Below are 21,246 nucleotides of genomic sequence, written 5' to 3' on the forward strand. Positions count from 1 at the left end.
TTACAACCTTTCATCTACATTAGATATTACATTAGTGATATTGTTTTTTGTTGTAGGAATGTCTTCTATTTGTCTTTTTTCCATGTTTGTGTATGTTTTTTTTTTTCTATGAGTAAATATTTTCTGCAACATTTAAGACTGGTGTGTGTGTGTGTGTGTGTGTGATACTTCAGGACATTAAATTACAGTGCAACTTCACAAACTCTCAATTTCTCATTAGTTTTCACCATAGAAATGCACTACTCTAAATTTCCTATTCAGGTGGATTCAAGGAAAAGGGATTTTTAGCCCTTAAGAGGCCGATAACCTACATCTCAATTTTTCTAGTATAAGGGAGGCAAGGGCGTAAAGACTTAAACCTGCTGTTTCGTTTTTGAGGGAGCACAGGACAGTACAGCATGACCATAACAGGGTCATTGGGTGGATTAGTTGCTGTTTTCTTGATGAATTTTACGTCTAGACACTGTCAATATTTTTCCTGTCTTCCTTTGAAGGCTGCAGGTATGAAATCAACTACAACTTGTCAGCTGCAGCCGATCAAATCAGGTGCATTGGGTTGGTAGGACCAGCAATAGCATCTGTGCCTGGAAATTACCTTAGTTAACACCATAATAAGACATTGGGGAATGTGCCTATTTGGTGGGGAAATAAAATACATGTCTGTCAAATGACAATGTTCTGTCATGAGCACATATCTGGAATGGTAGATCCTAGCTTCAGTTGTAACAACGACCAAAACAGTTTTCACCAATCTTCCTTGATTGCCACAAGATGTGGGCATATGCGCTCCATCAACTATTCACTGGAGGGCAGTGTTCATTTCATCACACTAAAATCTGAAGAATAATTTGCTGCACAAACAATCTTCGATTGTACCACTCACTTGGTCCGTCCATTTTACGTATTTAATGACGACCTGCTGTGAACTAGCATTGTTCTCTTTAGCAGTTTTTTTTAATTAGCCTTAACTTTTCAAGTGAAAAACACCAAAGGTATGGGTAGCCTATTCAAATCTACGTCAGGGTTCAGAAACTACTTGAAGGAGGCATTCCAACTAGGAGCCGTAAGGGGAGACGGGATCATAGTATTCCATTGGTGGATACGGGTCCCTTGTGATTTTTTTTCTCGTTTCTGTCCCCGTGTGAGTTAATGGCTCCTCCTGCAAAAGAGAGAGACGGAGCCCGTCCAGAGGAGCAGAGGGGGGAGCTGTCCGAAAAACACAAATAACACCCCGAAAAAGATCTAATCACCATCGCAATTGTCTTTATGCTTCTCAAAATAGGACAACGGAGTTGGATCTAGAGGTCCAAAGAAAACCAGAAACGAACGTTGGAGCAAAACATTCTATTTTTTTAATTACCAACTCACCAAATGAACTCCGTCAGGGCAACCAACAGAAGACCCAGGCGAGTATCGAGGCCGCGCCCGGTGCAGCAGGAACGGAACAACGGTGAAAGAGGTACGACGTGTCATTACAAGCAAACGCATAGATACATACTACTGTTTTGATATACAATAGCATAATGCCATTTTCTAGAATTTTCTTTCCCTTGTAATGGAGACAGGGACCCCCAAATATCTCGTTTCGTAGCGTTCATGCCAGGCCGCGCTTTGTTTGGCTTGACTGACCACAATCACAGCTATGCTAACGTTCGGAGTAGTCAGTTTATCTACATCTAAGGCAGTTTACTAACATTCAGAGGAATTGTGCAACGTACAAATTCAAGAACTTCGTTGTACCTTACGGAGCATATGTTGTTAGAGAGGTGTTGTACATTTTTGTTGTGTACACAGACTACTTGTTTGCGTTGCGTAGAAGCTAACTAGATAGCGAACTAGCTAACGGGAGGCTATTGACTGCCATTTTTGGGGTGTAGTTTAGCTTGCTAACTACCTAGCCACAACGTAACATTAGATATGATGGTGTTAACGCTAGCTACTATTTAATCAACATTAGCTAGCCTCTGCCTTTTTTATTAGACAGTGATTATCTTAGAATTTGAATATCCGATTGGTGCTGTAATTAACTTGGTTGTCACGACCAAGTAGTTGATTGCAGTTCAGAGGCATAAATAATGTCAGTCAGTAAGTTATTTTGTAATGTAGGCTACCTAATGAAGCTAGCTTGAACACTACACACAGTCGGTAACGGACCAGCTACTATAGCACCAGCTAGCTGCTAACTGATCTTGCTACGCAGTTGTGTATCCATCTGCCTTAACCATGGCAGGAACATACTTTGCTGCCATAAGCAGGGTTTGCCCATGTAGGTAACATGAAATAATTGGCTTTGGGGGATGTTAAGCGCAGTCTAAGTAGGTAGGTAGTAGAAACAATGCTAAGTGTACTCCGCTGCATTCGCATTTGCTTTATGGTTTCCGTGTCCTAATAGGAATCTACGCTAACGATGTAACGTTTAGCTCGGTTGCGGATGTGCATCTGCGTTGATCAATCAGAAACCTTTTGTCTTCACATTTCAATTGTAAGGGATCGTTGGGCACATAAGTCGCCAGGGGATAAATGCATCTATTAACTGCATATGCCACGGTTGCAAATCTGTTTTCTAGCTAGCTGCATCAACAATCCTTACCCTTTTACCATTTAACGGTACTCATTGAGCTTATAGTGACTAATGTTGACATTAGATGTCAACATTGCCCAGTCACGGAGACACCTTCTGAACAACTACCTTACTGTTGCTAACATCATATTTGCGCATTTTTGTCACCCATCTAATAGTTTGTCGGCCCCCCAGTTATAAGTTTACTTTATTTTTGTGATGGGGGTTCTTAGCTTCAAACTAATGATAATCTTGCTGACAATTATGCCGGGTGGCCTCCCATAATCTCTTCACATTCATGTTCACATAAGATTTTATTTTATAGATGGAGAATCCATGAATTAATTGTACTAACATATGCTTTGTCTGCTTATGTTTAGACCAGCTCTGTTTATGTTAGAGGGTGTGTGGCTCAGTCAGTGCCTCTGTGGTAATGTTTTTATCAGTGTAATTTCACACCACTCAATATTAGACTGTTTGAGGGGGTTTTGGGTGCTGTTTTCTCCAATGCATACACAGAGTCTTTGTTTAGAAACAGGTTTGGGGATAACTGCATTGCTCTTGTGGGTCTGGTGTCTTATTTGAAGGGCCCTGGATAACACAATCCAAGTGATCTAAACTCTTCGAAAAGCTGACGCACAGACATACATTTTCTTACTCATTTTCACACAGTAACCGGATTAGCACTTAGAGCTAGATGAAAAGAACATAATGTGAAAGCCAGAACCACTGAACTCTGTTCCACAACATTCAGGCATTTAGACTCAGGAGGGACTATGGACATAACGTTTCATGTTTTCACCCTTAAGTGCTGGATCAGTCACAAATGAAGTTGGTGATGGATAAAAAAAAAAAATCTAGTTAAAAAAGCGGTGGCAGTGTGGAATTTCTCACATGTCACTTCTAACTGTTGTCTCCAGGTGCCAATATGCAGTAAAGAGAGGGACAGACAGTAGCCTACAGGTGATCAGTACAACAGGTAATCACAGGTAGGTAGGTAGGGAGGTGGTGGACAGGTTGTAGGGCCTGCTTCTATTGCGAGGCCCATGTACCAAGGCTACAGGAGGATGCTAGCTGACGGTAATAATCTGAGTCTCCAAGCACTGTCCACTCAGAGAGAGGTAGGATAACTAGTTGACCAGCCCCTGAGGAAGTTTAGTATTTTCTAAGCCACTACTGTATGTGTAATTGTAACAGTGCAGCTCAGTTCAAAATGCATGCATTTGGACATTTATAAAAGTATTTTTTTTCCATACATGAAAAACAAAGGGGTCTTCAGGTGACCATACAGCTTTTTAGACTTCGCTGGCTATGTGTTTGAGGAAAACATTGGGCAAACTATCAAAAAACTTCGAACTGATCTGATCCGTGTTAATCTTGTCAAGCTAGTATTTGATCAGCACAGGGCTTAAGGGAGGGTTGTCCAAGCTACACTGAAGCTTAGTTTACACAGAGTCAAGTTTGTCTGCGTCCGAGCTCTGAAACTAATACAGAGATAGCCCTATCATTAGACGAACACTCTCTATCCGCACACGGTATCTGCAACGATTTGAATCGGGGTTAGAAAGTGAGTAGATTTGACGGGGGCTGGTGTTCGTGTGCACAGATTCACGCAACCTGATGACGTCATTGTCCCACGTGATCGCGTCGCGATCTCCAACCAATATATATATAACACTTGTTGTCTCTCTTCATCTCACTCATGGTGTGTCTCGAACTCACTCTCTGGAACCAGCCTACTGATTTTTGTTTAGCCTCCTATCTTGATCTAATTCTTTTTATTCAGACGTTACATAACTTTCATGATCACAAATATAAATTGACCAGCAATTTAATTTGCTTTTTGGTTCATAAATTAATGTAGAATGGTCGGAGCAAAGCCTCATGGGAAATGGGATGACAGACATTAGAAATGGAATTCATTTTCGCATAACCTATAGTCTGCTCTGACCCCCGATTTTATTAACCACCATAATGTATTACTGTGCAGATTAAATGTAGGCTATGCGGTTAGGCTAAACGTTGCTAATTGTAGCTTGTCTACTGGCTGTTTACCTGTGACCTCCTGTCGTCTTCTACACTGTAAGAGCGCGACCAACAGGCGTGGGGGATGTACTACAGTCGGTTCATCCCAATCGGATGGCTTCATCTTTACGCAAATCTCTCGTTACCAGGCTCCGTCCTTATGGAATTAAAAGATTCGATTCGGGTGAAAAATGTCCGTGTAAAGGGGGCCTGAGGCTGTGGGAGGACCTGGCTCTATTAATGCCCTATGGGTGTCTTTAGACAGCCGCTCAGTGTGTATGAATGTGTGCCCTCAGCCCGATGGTTGGAGCTATTTTTACTGTACCCATCACTGTAGCTGCTAATCCATTCGTGCCTGTTTATCCGACACGCCCACCTGCTTGAAGTGGGACTTATTTATTTTTGTGTGTGACAGGGATAAGTCCATTAACATTTTTTGTTTGTTCATTCAGCTAAAAGGCAGACCTCAAATTTTGTTCAATGAATGCAAAGTTTTGGACACACTCATTGTGTCTGTGCAAGACAACATTTATCATTAAGGCCATGAATACAGGGGCTAATTAAGCGTTTGGTCTTTTTCTCACTGCAGATGAGGACGTGCCTGCAGATATGGTCGCAGAAGAATCCGGTCCAGGAGCTCAGAACAGTCCCTATCAACTCCGCAGAAAGTCCTTGTTGCCCAAGAGATCAGCGTGCCCTACCAAGAGCAGTATGGAGGTAGGAGGATACCCCTGCAAAGTGTTATTTATTCCCCAGCGTTAAGCCCACCACAGGCCCTCTAACCCTCCTGTCTCCATCCAGGGTGCCTCCACGTCCACCACAGAAACGTTCGGCCACAGAGCGAAGAGAGCTCGTGTGTCAGGGAAGTCCCAGGACCTACCTGGTGAGTTGTTCCCTTCTGAGGTGCTCTACTACACAGTCAATTAGACCTGGCCTCCTACAGTAATAATTCAGTTGTACTGGTCTACACACATGCATACTCACATTGACACTCACTAGGTACTGTGCCTAGCTCTTACCAACAAATATCTTCAACATCTTCACTTAGTAGTGTATATCAGTAGGCCCAACTCTGAGGTATAGACCTATAGGCACTGACTTTGACTTTTAGATATGAAAATGACATTTGACCTCACACATGATCTCCTCTTAGCGGCCCCTGCAGAACAATACCTCCAGGAGAAGCTGCCAGATGAGGTGGTTCTGAAGATATTCTCGTATCTTCTGGAGCAAGACCTGTGCCAGGCGGCATGTGTGTGCAAACGTTTTAGCGAGCTGGCCAATGACCCCATCCTCTGGTGAGTCTCTCGGAGTCCTCAAGAGTATAACCTTGATCAACTGTGTTTGATCCTCGGATCCATACTGTCGAGACACGTGACCGGGGTGGTAGGCAAACGGCATCATTGTTAAAGGCTTCTTTATCTTTGACTTGAAGGAAGAGGCTTTACATGGAGGTGTTTGAATACACGCGTCCTATGATGCATCCAGAGCCAGGGAAGTTCTACCAAATCAACCCTGAGGAGTACGAGCAACCCAACCCCTGGAAGGAGAGCTTTCAGCAGCTGGTGCGTTTGCCTGAGTTCTTCAGATTCTCTTTTCACCACTGCTTTACTCATATGTTTGTGATTACTAGTGGGGGGGGGGGGGGGGGGGGAGCCTCTCAGACTCAAAGCTCTGCTGAGGAATCCTGATGTAAATAAGAAGCATGTTTCTCTGGCTCTGCTGATGGTGCAGATGCCTGGTTCATGGTGAACATTCTGCTTGTGTTTTTTTTCTCTTTTAGTACAAGGGTGCACATGTAAAGCCTGGCTTTGCTGAGCACTTCTACAGCAATCCAGCCAGGTACAAAGGGAGAGAAAACATGCTGGTAAGCAGTCTCATGTTTTATATTATGCAACTACGGTCGGTTATGTTATGTTATGCTCTGATTGACTGATATACAGCACTCAGATTACCAATAGCTGTCAGAACCCAGGGGAAGGGGATATAGTTTCAATTTGACTCTACATTAGGGATGCAACAAAAGCAGGCTCATATCAGTCTTGAATAAATAAGAAAATAAATTGCATTTTGGTAGGAAATGACATGTCCATCGTAGAAAAGTATTGAACGTCTGTACTAATCTGATCCCGTTGGCTTGCAGTATTATGACACCATTGAGGATGCGCTGGGTGGAGTCCAAGAAGCACACTTTGATGGCCTCATCTTCGTCCACTCCGGCATCTACACAGATGAGTGGATCTACATAGAGTCCCCCATAACCATGATAGGAGCAGGTATGCATCGAGGTTGCTTCTAGAAACCGTCATTAAGCCAGCTAGCGTTGTTAGATGTGGAGATACACTTTTTTCAAAACTTTCACTTTCTTCCAAACTACTGTCATTCACATACGGACCGGTAACCAATCAGTGTACTGTGCATTTCTCAGTAGGTAAAGTCACTTTTGGGCAGAAGCTATAACTTTTTGTTGTTTGTTGAAATTATTGTCCCTGCCTTGGGATTTATATACTAATAAGACATTTTAATTACAATTTAATGAATTGCTGTAAGTAAATCAGTTTGGAAATGTAAGATTGAAAGGGCCAGAGTGAGTCCCAAGTTGCTTGTGTGTAAGCTCTGAAATTCTATTAGTTATATAATGCATTTGAAGAGAATTTCTGGCTCAAGGAATGTTATACTTATTTCTAATCTTGATCTTAGTGCTGTCCCATGTATTGTTGATACTGTGTCGTAATACTGAGAATAATACACACTTCCTCGGAGTTACACCTTTCTTATCAATGCTGGGAAAACACCAATAAAACCCAGCTTGACCGAAGACAATACTGCAAGACATACTGAACTGCTCCATTTGAATAGAAGTCTTTTTATTTTTAAACATGGTTTGTTACATTTTATTTAGGCTCATTCAAAAGAAAATTATGCAGTTAACATTGCACACTGTAGGATTAAAGTTTAGAAGTATTTTTGGTTGTGTAGTATTCCAAGTTCAAATGTATTTCTCTTTGTTCAGCGCCTGGTAAAGTAGCAGATAAAGTGGTGATTGAGAACACAAGGGACTCCACCTTTGTGTTCATGGAGGGATCAGAGGATGCCTATGTGGGTTACATGACCATAAAGGTAAGTAGTGTGGGAGCTGAATGCACCAAGAAATGACATCTGCCCTTCCTAAAAGTATGCAAGATTATCTTTCCTTTGGATACTTTGTATGAATCCTTTGAGATGACCTCTTTGAATGATTCCTGTCTTGTTCTGGTCCACAGTTTAACCCAGACGATAAATCCGCCCAGCACCATAACGCCCACCACTGCCTGGAGATCACGGTCAACTGCAGCCCCAACATTGACCACTGCATCATCCGCAGCACCTGCACAGGTAAGACCAGGTGTACACACAAGCACTGGCTTTGTTGTTCTTCAGGGTGATTTGTGAAGTGCTCTGATGGCTCATAGAGCCTCTCAGCATCTGGAAAAGTAATAACTGGGGTCCGCTTACCTGGTTACTTCCACATTCCAGAACTTGACATGAGAAATTATGTTGTCAGCATACCTGTAGGAAGAATGAGACATGCTGTAGCGTCAGGTGCTTGTTGTTGCAGCACAACTATGCAGTGTTCGCTGCATGGTCCTCCTACTAGAGGAGATAATGCTGCTGTTCATGTGGAAATTAACTTAAGCGTTTTCTCATTACTTTTCTGTCCATTTTCCATTAAGGTTAAAACTGATGGCTTTCATGTGAGTCAAATGGTCATTTGTATTTGTCATTTATGTAACAGTCTGGTTTGGTCACTGTCAAAAGTGATTCATGCCTTCTGTGTTCTTACTGGTCCATCTCTTTTTTTTTATGTCGAAAAGGGGTATACATAAAATACAGATAAAAACACAAGGACAGTAACATTTTAAAGGTAGTATATATCTGTAGAATATGTAATTAAACTGCAAGTCTTATTGTAAACATATGGCACTAGTGGGAAAAAAGGTAATCCGAGTGTATGAATGGTGTGCATGTGTTTGAAACTGCATGAGTAGAGTTCAGTGTTTAGTCAGGTTCATATCGACGATAACAGCTCGGGGTCAGAGACCTTGCTCTGAGGCTCCTGTAGCACCACCCAGAGGGCAGGAGGTGGAACAAGCCGTGGTTGGGATGAACGGGATAGCTGCTGATGCAGAGCCCTCAGGCAGTATTTATGTTAAATGTGTCTCCTGACTGGGAGCTGGTTGCTGGTGATATGCTGGGCCACCTTTATGACTGCTGCAGTGTTTTCTATTCTGCGGATGGGGTAGTTACTGCACCATACTGAGATGCAGCTGATTAGAATGTTCCTAATGGTGCAGCAGTAGACAAGAGTATTTTGGGAGATAGTTGAGCGCTCCTTGGCCTCCTCAGGTGTTGGTGGGCTTCTGAAGGAAGTGGGTTTTTGTTGACCAGAAGAGGTCCTCGTTGATGTGAAGGGGGTAAATATGAGCCAGGACAGGTCTTTCAAACCATTCCATGGCAATTGGGCAGAGTGCTTTGGGCCGGTAAGCATGTGTGTAATGAATTCTTAGGGCCGGGGATAATAGAGGTGGTCTTCAGGCAAGTGGGGAGTATGGACTAGGACAGTGAGAGGTTAACTATTGTGGTGAAGCTGGAGACTCTTCCCGGTATGCTTTCCAGGCCAGCAGCCTTGAGTGAAAGCGGGCGTAAACAAAAAAAGATTTAGTTAATCTGGGAGGGAGACATTGTGGACAGTGAAGTGGAGGTTGGAGCTTCTATAATCCGTAATGGACTGAATGCCTTGCCACATGTGCTGGGGATGGGAGTTGTTGTGAAAGTGGTTCTCTTTTTGTATGGTGTAGTTATGTTCAGCCGTTCTAATGTCTTTATTGTGGTTAGCTCTGGCTGGGCTGTAGACATCATAGTTTCGGACTTGAATGTTGCGTCACAGGCTTTCAGCAGCTGCCGGACCTCAGTGTTCCAGGGTTTCTGGTTTGGGTAGGTGCCGATTGATTTTCTTGAGGTAAGTGTGGTTGAAACAGCGCCTATAATAAAGGCAGCAGAAAGCAGTTATCAAGCCTTTTCTGGGAGGAAAGCCTAAGTTTTATCTTACATTTTGTCAGCGATGAGACGTTGGCCAAAAAGATGCTGGGGAGAGAAACTATGTAAGGAGCGCTTCTGTGCTTTAAGTGAAGGTTACTGATGGGGGTTACCCTTCCACTGCCAGACAGGTGAGCGGACAATGGCCATGGGGAAAGTGTCTGTGATTTATGGGAAGTGTGTCATCTGTTCTGAGGTTGAAAGAGTTCCTGACGCCTGTAGGAGAGGTTGGGGTTGCTTAAGTTTAAGCTGTAAGAATAATAAATAAAATGGCACTGTGTTGGGAGCCACAAAAGCCACTGCATCCTGCATGCCGCCATGGCAACCAATATATCTTTAGTTCTTTAAATGATTTTAAGACAACAACCACTGACAGCACGTGTAATTTGGCAGTTGGCTTTGACAATTATTCATCATAATTTCAACATGTGGGGTTTACATGGGGATGGGTGTGTTTCTAGTGCCCTCCTGTCTCCTGTATTATGCTTCACATACTGTTTTTACTCCTTCCTCATGTACTTCCACGCGTTCTCCTCTCTCTTACAGTGGGCTCAGCGGTATGTGTCAGTGGTCAAGGGGCGTGTCCCACCATTAAGCATTGCAACATCAGTGACTGTGAGAATGTAGGTCTGTACATCACGGACCACGCACAGGTGAGTGCTCAGTCCTCCCCATGTTCAGCACACAGTTATCAGCCTGAAGGAAGACACTTCCTCCTTGACCTTTCACACCACAATGGTCCACATGAACTCCGTCACCTTTTTTACCCTGTAGACTAAACAGCATACTTTACCCTTCATACACTTTACAGCAAATCATTTAAATAATTGAACAGTTGAGTTGAATATACAAGTTATCCCTCGTACCACTTCAGACCCCTACTATACAGGCTGTTGTCATTTGACATGCTTCCTACAAGTGTTCTGGGATGACGCCCTGTGAGACCGCCTGTGTTGTGATCTTGGTACTATTAATTACTCCAGTAACATTCCAGGAAATGATCTGGGAATGCTGCGATATTCCAAACAGCAACATTACCCATGTGGGCAATGACTTGATGGTGTCTCAGGGCTTTTAGTTTTTGCTTTTAGATGTGTTGAATTGAGAAACTCCAAATGACCTTTTATTCAACATGAAGCATCTGGCTGCCTGGGATGATTTGAACATGATTGTCCCACATGTTGCTGTGTGGTTTGTACGGTGGCTGTGCCATTGTAAAGATGAGCATGCAGGGGTTAAAGTGGGCCGGAACGCTCCGGTACTCAGTACCGGCACCTCAGATAAATTAATAAATAAATAGATTATTTAAAAAAAAAAAAAAATGTAATGTTAAGGCCAGTCTCGTCTCGTCGCAAATCTTTGGTCTGAACCGGCCTTTACGTGCACTGTGAAAGGCTCGCGCTCCTTCCGAAGGAGTTCATCAGCGTCTCGAATCGATCAAATCAAAACGTAATATCATCCCCTAGCCCCGCCTTGTTCATCCCTCTGACAAACACGCTTCGCGTGGAAAAAAAAAACAGTTAACCTGTCAGTTCAGTTGAGCGCGATGCTTTGCGGTAAGTGTTTAGACTGCTTCCAGTCAGAGCGAGTGCATGTTGGAGTCCAAGGTGAAGTAGTAAGCTAAAGTCTAACATCTATATTTTAAATAGGGCAACAAACACAACTTAAAGAAAGAACCAGGCTTTTAGTTATTCTCTGGCCCTGACTGAGAATGACGAACATTAACAATGGTTAACTGCAACTAGTTGGTTATTGGCTATCACGTCAGCTTGTCAGATAGACAAAAAATGCCGGTACCGGTACTTGTTTCTTAATTGGAAAACACGTTGGTAATGTTATGTCTTCATAATTTCCTTCTTAAAGATGGAGGAGGATCGAAATAAGAGAGGGTGTAAACGAAAAATAACTGATTATTTCCAAGGGTAAGAATTTGTATGGAAATGGTGCCTAAACAGTCATTCTTTTTAGATTTTCTTTTAAAATCAAGCAATTGATAGTCTAAGAAGTCTACCAAGCATTGTTGCTATGTCATGTTTTGATAATTCATTTAACAGTAAAATATTTTTTAATTTAATAATTGAAGTCTGCAGTGTTGTTTATTAATGGCTGTGTGAGTGGACAGTCCAGGCCATGGAACTAAGTAGGCACTGTGTAATTTGCGCTGTGATTACTGTGTAAGAATGACTAAGATTTGGCCTGATGCAGAACAGATTTCGTTATCCATTTTCACTGTGCAGTCATCAAGGCTGATTTAAGTGTCATTTTCCGAATTCCTTATCTTCACCGTGATTAGGGGAATGAAAGCAGCCCAGGTCATAGCCCAGAGCAGCATCAAGAGTAGCAGCCCAGCTCAGCCCAGCATCAGCACCACTGTACAGCACAGCAGCAACCCAGCGGCAGCCCAGCCTAACAGTAGCAGTACAGCCCAGCTTCAGCAGCCTAAAATGTGTGAATCGCTTAAATGCTATGAGTTTCAAATCTAAATGTCAGCACTAATTGTTCATTTCCAGCTGGCCATCCCCAAAATGCACCAGAATACAGGAAATCATATTTACCAAATTCAAAATTTTCTCATGGAACCAAATAGGGGCCAAAAGGCTCATGATCCATCCCTGGTTTAGGTCTTTGGTTAGACCTCCTTATATCACTGTGATTAAAAAAATATAGGAATGGGTGATTTCAACGCTGCCGCCACCAGATCCACCAAATACCCCCCGCCACGGCCGCCGCCAGATCCACCAAATACCCCCCCGCCGCCACCACGACACCGGAAAATAGAGTACCCCCACCTACCAAATCCCACTTTAACCACTGTGAGCATGGAGTATTTTGGCTAGTGTCTGTGTGTGGATTCTGCTCATGCTGGGTCCTCCCCTGCTGGTCCGTCTGCTGTAGTGGGTTGGTGGCACCCAGACCAGCTCTCCCACGGGCCCACCCGGCTCTCTCAGGCTCCTCAGCGGTTGTGACCTGCCTCCCTTAGTGCTGAATCATAGCAGCGCTTCCATTTTTCTTGAGAATCGTGTGTCTAATCTGCTAAAAGTCCTCCTTGACCTGAAAGAGAAGCGCTTTAAGTGCGTAAGCAAACCTCTGCTTAGTGATGGCGACCTTGTGCCTGTTTTGGAAACCGTATTTCTGACGTGGTCACTTGGCAATTTTTTGTTTATGCACATGTCTCCTCAAAACACATTTGAAACATGGACCGTAGCTGGCTGTATCTATACTACAAGGCCAGCAGCAACTTGCATGTGATGTTCAATGTTACGAGTTTGTCCTTATTCATTTTTGTGTCCAATCCTTGTAGGGCATATATGAAGACAACGAGATCTCCAACAATGCCCTTGCGGGCATCTGGGTGAAAAACCATGGCAACCCCATCATCAGACGGAATCACATTCATCATGGGCGGGATGTAGGAGTCTTCACCTTCGACCATGGCATGGTGTGTACAGATCTGTCCATGTGGATGTGGCATTGGGTCTCATGTAGTTGCATTTGCAAGGCGTTCATTGTCTTAAAAGACCTAAACCTTGGCATCATTTTCCTCTAAGGACACAGCCTTACATGTATCGAAGAGTTTGAACCTTCTATGTGCATATTTTCAGTATTTGATGGTCCTATAAGTGATTGACTGGTGATATCAAGCAGACAGGGATATCTGTTCCTCCAATCTCTTACCCCGTCTTCACTGATTTACCTAGTTACTTGATCATGGAGTGTAATAACAGAGGGCCAGATTTAAGTTGTCTTTGTCTCCCTCTGCAGGGCTATTTCGAGAGTTGCAACATCCACAGGAATCGTATTGCAGGCTTTGAAGTGAAGGCCTACGCTAATCCCACTGTAGTGCGCTGTGAGATCCATCACGGCCAGACAGGTGGCATTTACGTGCACGAGAAAGGCCGGGGCCAGTTCATTGAGAACAAGATCTATGCCAACAACTTTGCTGGAGTGTGGATAACGTCCAACAGCGACCCAACCATCAGGTCAGGGCACATCCATCTAAAAGCCGTCTCCTGCCCAGTCCTTCTCCTTGCTCTTTTAATCTTCCCTCAATGTTCCTCCTGTCCTTGCTGTAATGCAGGTCCATGTGCTCATTAATTGTATTTTTGCGAGGCCAATGGACCTTTTGAAGCTGTAATCAGTTCATTTGAAGCATCCTTAAAAGGTCGTTTCATTCTTAATGCAGGGGGAACTCCATCTACAACGGAAACCAAGGAGGCGTGTACATATTTGGTGATGGGAGGGGCCTTATTGAAATGAATGACATCTATGGCAATGCACTGGCAGGCATCCAGATCAGAACCAATAGCTGCCCCATCGTCAGGCACAACAAAATCCATGACGGCCAGCATGGAGGCATATACGTGGTGAGTGTGTCCAAACCTATAACTACCTACACATGGAGATGTGCAGACCATGTCCCACCACACCATGGACACATACACAGACATGTGATTCTGTTGGCTGCCTGAGATGATCCACACATGAGCTAAACCTGAGTGTGTCTGTGCTGTTTGTCTGTGCAGCATGAGAAAGGCCAGGGCGTGATCGAGGAGAACGAGGTGTACAGTAACACGCTTGCTGGAGTATGGGTGACCACGGGGAGCACGCCAGTCCTCCGGAGGAATAGGATACACAGCGGCAAGCAGGTAAACCGCTCCGTTCCACTGTCACCTCTATCCACACACACAACCTTGTGCAGACCTCTGAGTGCTATGCAGAGCATTGGGGCCCCTGTTTGGATTCTAAAACAATGCTGCATCATTCAGCTGGAGCTTGATCTATAAATAGTTTGACTGTGCATCTGTGGTGTAGATTGTGTTGTCATTGGTCATGATGTAATTAAGCATCCATTGTTCTTATACTGTGTGGACAAATCCAGAACTTAAACTATTCCTGAGCATGATTCACAGTTGCTTTTGGGTCATGTTGTGAAGCATGCTGGGAAATCAGCATTATTGGTGTCATTGTGTAATGGGCTTTGTTTCTGTGTTGGTTCAGGTGGGGGTGTACTTCTATGACAATGGCCACGGAGTGCTGGAGGATAACGACATCTACAACCACATGTACTCTGGGGTGCAGATCAGGTACCTCACCCCTCACACCTGCCTCTCTCAACACTTGCACCCAAAATAAGAGTTTGATATGAAATAGAGGTCAGGCTTGTGATCAATGCTAATAGATTTGACCCCTCTATGTACAGGACTGGCAGTAACCCTAAAATTAGACGCAACAAGATCTGGGGTGGGCAGAATGGTGGCATCCTTGTCTACAATTCTGGTAAGTGAACAGGTTTCTCATGAGTGCTACAAGATGACTGTCAACAAATGCACACTGTGTGAAAAGCCAGTGATGGGCCTAGTTTGTATTATGGTTTTTAATCAATGATGTGTATCGATGTGAATGAGGCATGGACTAAGCTGTGGTGGTTCTCCTGATACCGACTGCCACATAGTAATACAGCAATTTGAACTTCAGGTTTTTAATGACCCCATTGTTTAGCCTGCATATCCATTTTTTCCCCCAGCAAAAGTATTCAAAGAGAATATTGTGTTTACACGTGCCTATGTGCACTGTTCAGTATTTTTGTTGAAATGTTGCTGGTACCTTGGTGGTGGTGCTCTTCACCATTTGAAATTAAGACAATGCCTTTAAATTAGCACTACTCCTGTTGTTCCTCTCCAGGCCTGGGATTCATCGAGGACAATGAGATCTTTGACAATGCTATGGCTGGGGTGTGGATCAAGACCGACAGCAATCCCACACTGCGCAGGAACAAGATCCACGATGGCCGAGATGGAGGGATCTGCATTTTTAATGGTGGAAGGGGTAAGAATCTTCTGTTGAGTTGTGTTCAGGTGTGTGTGGTGCATGGCAGCGTTGTATGTAGTGTTTATGTTTCTGTACTATGTACATTATTATGTACATCTGTGTGCGTGACTGGTTTGAGCGTGTGCGTTGTTTCAGCGACGGCATGCTTTTTCTGATAAGTATATCCCCTGGGTTAAACAGGCTTGCTGGAGGAGAATGACATCTTCCGGAATGCACAGGCCGGTGTTCTGATCAGCACGAACAGCCACCCTGTCCTGCGCAAGAACCGCATCTTTGACGGCTTCGCTGCAGGTCAGTGGTCTTTGAGCTGCGGGGAGTCCAGGGGGACAGTAGGGGGCAGCATTGGCACCGTTAGGCAGTGTGTGTCACGCTGACACGTTTATTTACCTCTGAAGTGATTTAGACTGATGTTGTTATGGTGCACTTTAGCTTTAGGGCACCTTCACTCTTGGAATCACACTGTTCAATTTTGTGTGATTTTATATTTTGCCTCCCTACTAGGCATTGAAATAACAAACCACGCTACGGCCACATTGGAGGGTAATCAGATCTTCAACAACCGCTTTGGTGGTCTGTTTCTTGCATCCGGAGTCAATGTCACCATGAAAGGTATGAGCAGATCATCTCACCTGCCTCATGTTTAACACCTTCAATTAAATATGACTTTCACACCATCATATGTTTAAACCTACATGCATATTTAAGTATATTAAAAACAACTAAATGTTTAATCAGGAAGCAGTTAGGCTGCACTGTTAAAAAGGAATCCTAAGGCCCAATCTCAATACCTCCCCTTGCCCCTTATCTTCCCCCTTACCCTTGAAGTTGCGCGTTCATGTGAGCTAGTGGTGTCTCAATACTCAATTTGATCAAGATTAAGGGATAAGATTGAGGGCTTTATACCCCTTAAAATTAAGATGATCCGAGACCTTACTTGCTCCTCCAAGGGCTATCCCAGAGCACACAGCGAAACCAGCTCGGGAATTTTCAAAAAAACATGGCTGCTTGAAGTGAGGAATATTTTACATGAATAAAGCTATCTACACAACTTTTTATATGTTTATAATGACTCGGTTTGATCTGAAATGTGCTACACGAACGATGCAGAGTATTGTAAGTCTTAACTGAAGCTTTCAAACAGTAGTTTTGGGTTACAATTAGCGCTTATACCACCACTCCATTGGCTTATATGGTAGCTTTCTAGCTAGATGCTACATACACTACATGTAAGTATTTTTGGCTTATAATTAATTTAAAAATTACGACAGTCTTGTTTCGTGCTCTACACAGTTGTATACATATATATTTGCAACCATGTTCTTCATTGAAACTTTTTTTAAATCGCTAGTTTCATAGCTCATACAGTCACGCATGACGTACCCGAAACCGAGTGGCGTCTCATTTCATAGGGGAAAGTTTTCAGCCCTTGGCCCTTACACTTGCAAGTGCTAGGGTTAAGACAAAGACAAAGACAAAGCAAAAGGGGCAAGGGGAAGAATCGAGATTCGGCCTAAGTCAGGAAGTGAACTTGCACAAGTAGAACAGTACTCAAGGGATGGGTTGTCGTACCATCTAGACAGGTTCAGTTTTTCTGTGTTCCATTCTTATATGAACATTACATCAGTGGCCAGGCCTACCTATATGTGCGTTATGAAATGGAGGAAGTGGTGACCGGTCTTTATTTTCTCTCTTTGTTTTTGTTTTCTCACTTTGCTCAGTAGGGTGATGGCAGGAGTGATCTTTTCTTTGTCTTGGGATTTGAGAACATACCAATTAACATCACATTACACAAATCACAAGGGACACACTATGTGCAACCATGCGTTTTAAAGTTTTTTTTAACCTTACAGTTGGAACAGAAGTTCAGATTTGTCTGGTTTTGTAAAAGAGCCTGTTTTCCACCCAGCGGCGTCATGTATCTCTCCTCCTTGCAGATAATAAAATAATGAACAATCAGGATGCCATAGAGAAGGCAGTGAGCAGAGGCCAGTGCCTGTACAAGATCTCCAGTTACACCAGCTATCCCATGCATGACTTCTACAGGTTAGCACTCATAGCACTCAAGCAAAGCCATGGATACAAATACAGGTGTTTGGAAAACTGCATAATTTAACAGTGTATGCCTGTATGTTTTTTTTTTTTTTTTTCTTCCTTCTCAGATGTCACACCTGTAATACAACGGACAGAAATGCCATCTGTGTGAACTGCATTAAGAAGTGTCACCAAGGACACGATGTAGAATTTATACGGCACGATAGGTGAGTTTCCATCAATGTCCTCATCACCTACCATTGTAAATTCTAATAAGCTGTGATCCATACTGAAAGAAGCTGCATATATTTTCTACGAAGGCAGGAAGTAATATTTAAAGGCAATCGCCGCCTTTTTTCTTGATTTGTAAATTGTAACGTGAAGAAAGCTGGAGCTCCAGAGAAAACTAGTGCTATTTTGCCGTGTCTGAAATCGTGTCTGGATGGTTAATCCCTGTGGGCCCAGCGTAATTCTGTCCGTAATCTGAAAACGTTTTAGGTTTTTCTGTGACTGCGGTGCGGGAACGCTGTCCAACCCGTGCACATTGGCAGGAGAACCCACCCACGACACAGACACTCTGTACGACTCAGCGCCCCCTATTGAGTCGAACACGTTACAGCACAACTGAGCCCTGCCCCCAACCCCCCCGTGTTCCCCTGGCCTGGCCGCCACCCGCCTGCCTGCCTATTGGACATGAGCTTCTGCTGCCCTGCACGCAGAAAGACTCTGTAAAGACTGTCACACAGGGGGGGGGAAGAGCCTTCGGAGAGCTGGAGGAGGCAGCCAGACCAGGGTGGAGCTGTGCCCTCAATGTCCCAGCTCTGGTGGAAGAGACCACGCCAGTGCTCACTGCAACGCACACGGACCTACAGAGACTTGCCTGGCCTCTCAGCTCAGCTCCATAAAGTGGCCTTTGGATGCAAATAAAGGTGGAGAAGAGCGGGTAGTGGAGGGGGAGGGGGGGAGCGCGTGTTAAGTAGTCGGTGGACTCAGGACGGGGGAAAATGGAGGAGGATGTGGTTCCGGGTGTCCATTTGGGTTGGGGCACAACATGTTACTGTCACTGCTCACCCTACCACCACCACACCCTCCTGACCTCTCCAGTGTTTGAAGACTAGACGGGAGGAGGGAGCGCTGCAGTTTTGTACAGAAGCCACAGCAAAGACCTAGAGATGCCCCCCAAACCCCCAGTAGAAAGGGGTTACCTGGACAGGAGGATAAGCCATGGTGACATGGCCACCCTAGCAGCTGTTTCCTAGGCAACGGAGGCGCCGGTGTTTATGTATGTTTAAAGAAAAAAAATGTAATAATAAAAAAGAAACAATGTGATTAGCACTGCTGCCTTTTTAATATGGTAATCTGATCAACAAATATGATTTAATGCTTTCTCATGTAGTTTTGTATTTTCCAGCAAAAAAAAATCTTACTGTATTTGAATGTCTTTTATTTTATTATATATTATAATTATTCATATTGTTATTAATATTTTTTGTTGTTGTTGTTAGCACACCATAGGCTTGCTGTCATCATACTCTTGTCCCAGCAGCTAAGTTCTTTCTGTGAAAGAGGATTACTGCAACAAAAAAAACAAAAAAAAGATTGGAAACTGAACACTAAAAATATGTCCTCCAGCTTTGTAGTGCTTGGAAACGGTAGGCTGTGTTTGGTTTGTGATGTAGGAGACCTGGCAGTGTGTTTGAAATGGACAGTGGAAGAGTGTGTGTGTGAGTGTGGATGAATTTTATTTATACTACCCATGTTACTCTTGTATGTTTCTCCCAACTTCCTCTCACATTGTGGTCATGTCGAATTAAAATGGGCAGTTATTCAATGTAGTGTCTTTCTTTGGAAGACTTGGAACTTTGGAATGTTAAATCCAACATGATGTACCTCAGAGACGTAAGAAGCCAGATGAGATGAGAGATTTACTCTGTCAAAACGCGTCGGCTAAAGGAAAGGACCTGGGAGCTGACAGAGTTGCTGCTTGTCACTTTAGCTGACATTTATGTGTTTTGTTCAATTCTCACCATTTCCATAATACATCCACATCCCAATGCACATTCACACGTTACGGGAACACCACATCTGTGTCCAGACAGGTCTGAAGACCTGCCAGTTTTCCGTTCCGCGTTTAAGTGTTTTTTGTGTTTGAATGGTGTGTGTTTTGAGGGTGTTTAAAAAGATGCAATGCTGGAGATTAAGAATAGTGATCTGAGGCCTGACCTGAGACAAGTCCCCCCCCCCCGTCTGTGTGAACTGTTGTGACTGTGGCTCCTCATGCAGCCTGGACTGTATGCATGTACCATAACATCTACACTTAATATATGTGAAGTATTCAATAACCATTATGTAGATGCTAGGATTATTTGAAAGGGGTTTAATTTCCTAGAAAAAACTGGTCATTTTTAAGGAAATAAACTTTATTAGATCGGTGTTTGTTGTGCTTTATTGGATATATATTCACTGGCTATCATTAACAATTACTACACAACTTTTTTTAATTGGATGTCCAACTTTTTACTGACCGCTTATCATCCTCAGATTTATATCCCGCTCCCCTCTGCCACCTGTATGTGGAGCTTGGCCAGCGATCCTTTATTTCGGATTCTTCTAATTGATTCCGAACCCATTTGTCTTGGAAGTAGACCTTTCTGCAGGGCCGTATGAAGTAGCGTGCATGGAGCAATTTATGTTCCGTCAGTAAACAGGAGGGCTGTGAACCGCACGCTGAGCAGATTATGTGTGTTTCCTTCTGGAGATTTATATTGCTCTGTTTCGCCAGGTCTTTATTGGCGTAGTGATAACACCACCATGCTCGTGTTGACATAGTTCATAAAGCCGGGCCTTCACACAAAAACGGGTAAACATGGGCGTCCGCTAGGCAAACAAGCCTAACGAGTGCCCTTTAGACACAGCCAGCACCATGGGTATGCCAGCAGGAATGATGGTTAACTGGGCAATTTACACTTTTACTCTCATGATCAGAGTTGTGAGATATTTCTGTGAAATATGTACAGTCCAAAGACCCCACTAAAACGCTTGGTTGTTTTTAATGTGTTTCTTCTGTGACAAAAAATGTGCTTTTCCTGATGGTGGAGCCTTTGTGAAGCCAGAATCAGACAACCCCATTCAAGGGCACCTACCCAGAAGCAGCAGCCACTGAGAAACCAGGCAGGGCGGGATGCCTGAGGGGCATTGGAAGCACTTGGAGACCATTCCTGTTGGAGCAGTCGTTTTGGACAGGCCCTACCTAACGAAACAGCACTGCCTGGAGAAATAATACCTCTCAAGCCATCCTACAGTTAAGTATTTCTGGGTTATGATGGAAAAAGTCACACACACTTAAAGTAGAGAGATGGATACACATACACTGAGGTGTGCACAGGTCACACACACTTAAAGTAGAGAGACGCTCAGGGGCGGACTGGCCATCGGGAATACCGGGGGAATCCCCGGTGGGCCGATGGCCCAAAACACCGGCCCACCACCATCTCTTACCGGCCCACTCCCTTTGCCTGTCGGTACAATGGAAACCGAGTTACACCGCATTAATCAGCCCAGGCGTTGATTTCTCTGATACCTTTAATATTATAATGGCACTGACTGAGTTTTATACTCCTACTCGCGATCTGTCTTCACACTTATGGTGATTATTTTTCAAAAATGTTTTTAAGTGTCTTCTTGTGTTTTACGGACTTCGGAAGTTCAACGTAACATAAAGACCT

The 21,246-nt window shown here is 43.8% G+C and overlaps 1 protein-coding gene across 2 annotated transcripts; it reads left to right on the plus strand.

Moving 5' to 3' along the window:
• The first annotated feature begins 1,186 nt into the window (after nucleotides 1-1,186).
• On the plus strand, nucleotides 1,187-19,923 carry fbxo11b (F-box protein 11b). 2 transcript variants are annotated; one of them, XM_080851108.1, is made up of 22 exons: nucleotides 1,187-1,459; nucleotides 5,175-5,302; nucleotides 5,387-5,468; nucleotides 5,739-5,883; nucleotides 6,021-6,150; nucleotides 6,369-6,452; nucleotides 6,729-6,861; nucleotides 7,599-7,705; nucleotides 7,849-7,960; nucleotides 10,208-10,314; nucleotides 12,963-13,100; nucleotides 13,424-13,641; nucleotides 13,845-14,025; nucleotides 14,185-14,307; nucleotides 14,660-14,745; nucleotides 14,862-14,938; nucleotides 15,344-15,487; nucleotides 15,671-15,781; nucleotides 15,992-16,099; nucleotides 17,425-17,533; nucleotides 17,650-17,748; nucleotides 18,020-19,923. In XM_080851108.1, exons 1-22 carry the CDS (start codon nucleotides 1,372-1,374, stop codon nucleotides 18,147-18,149), a joined length of 2,640 nt encoding a protein of 879 aa, XP_080707234.1. In that variant the 5' UTR covers nucleotides 1,187-1,371; the 3' UTR covers nucleotides 18,150-19,923. The 2 variants fall into 2 exon arrangements, with proteins under 2 accessions (XP_080707234.1, XP_080707235.1); XM_080851109.1 differs by having other exon boundaries at nucleotides 5,751-5,883.
• Nucleotides 19,924-21,246: the final 1,323 nt, after the last annotated feature.

This window comes from Sprattus sprattus, assembly GCF_963457725.1.
Source record: "Sprattus sprattus genome assembly, chromosome: 14".
Lineage (NCBI taxonomy): Eukaryota > Metazoa > Chordata > Actinopteri > Clupeiformes > Clupeidae > Sprattus > Sprattus sprattus.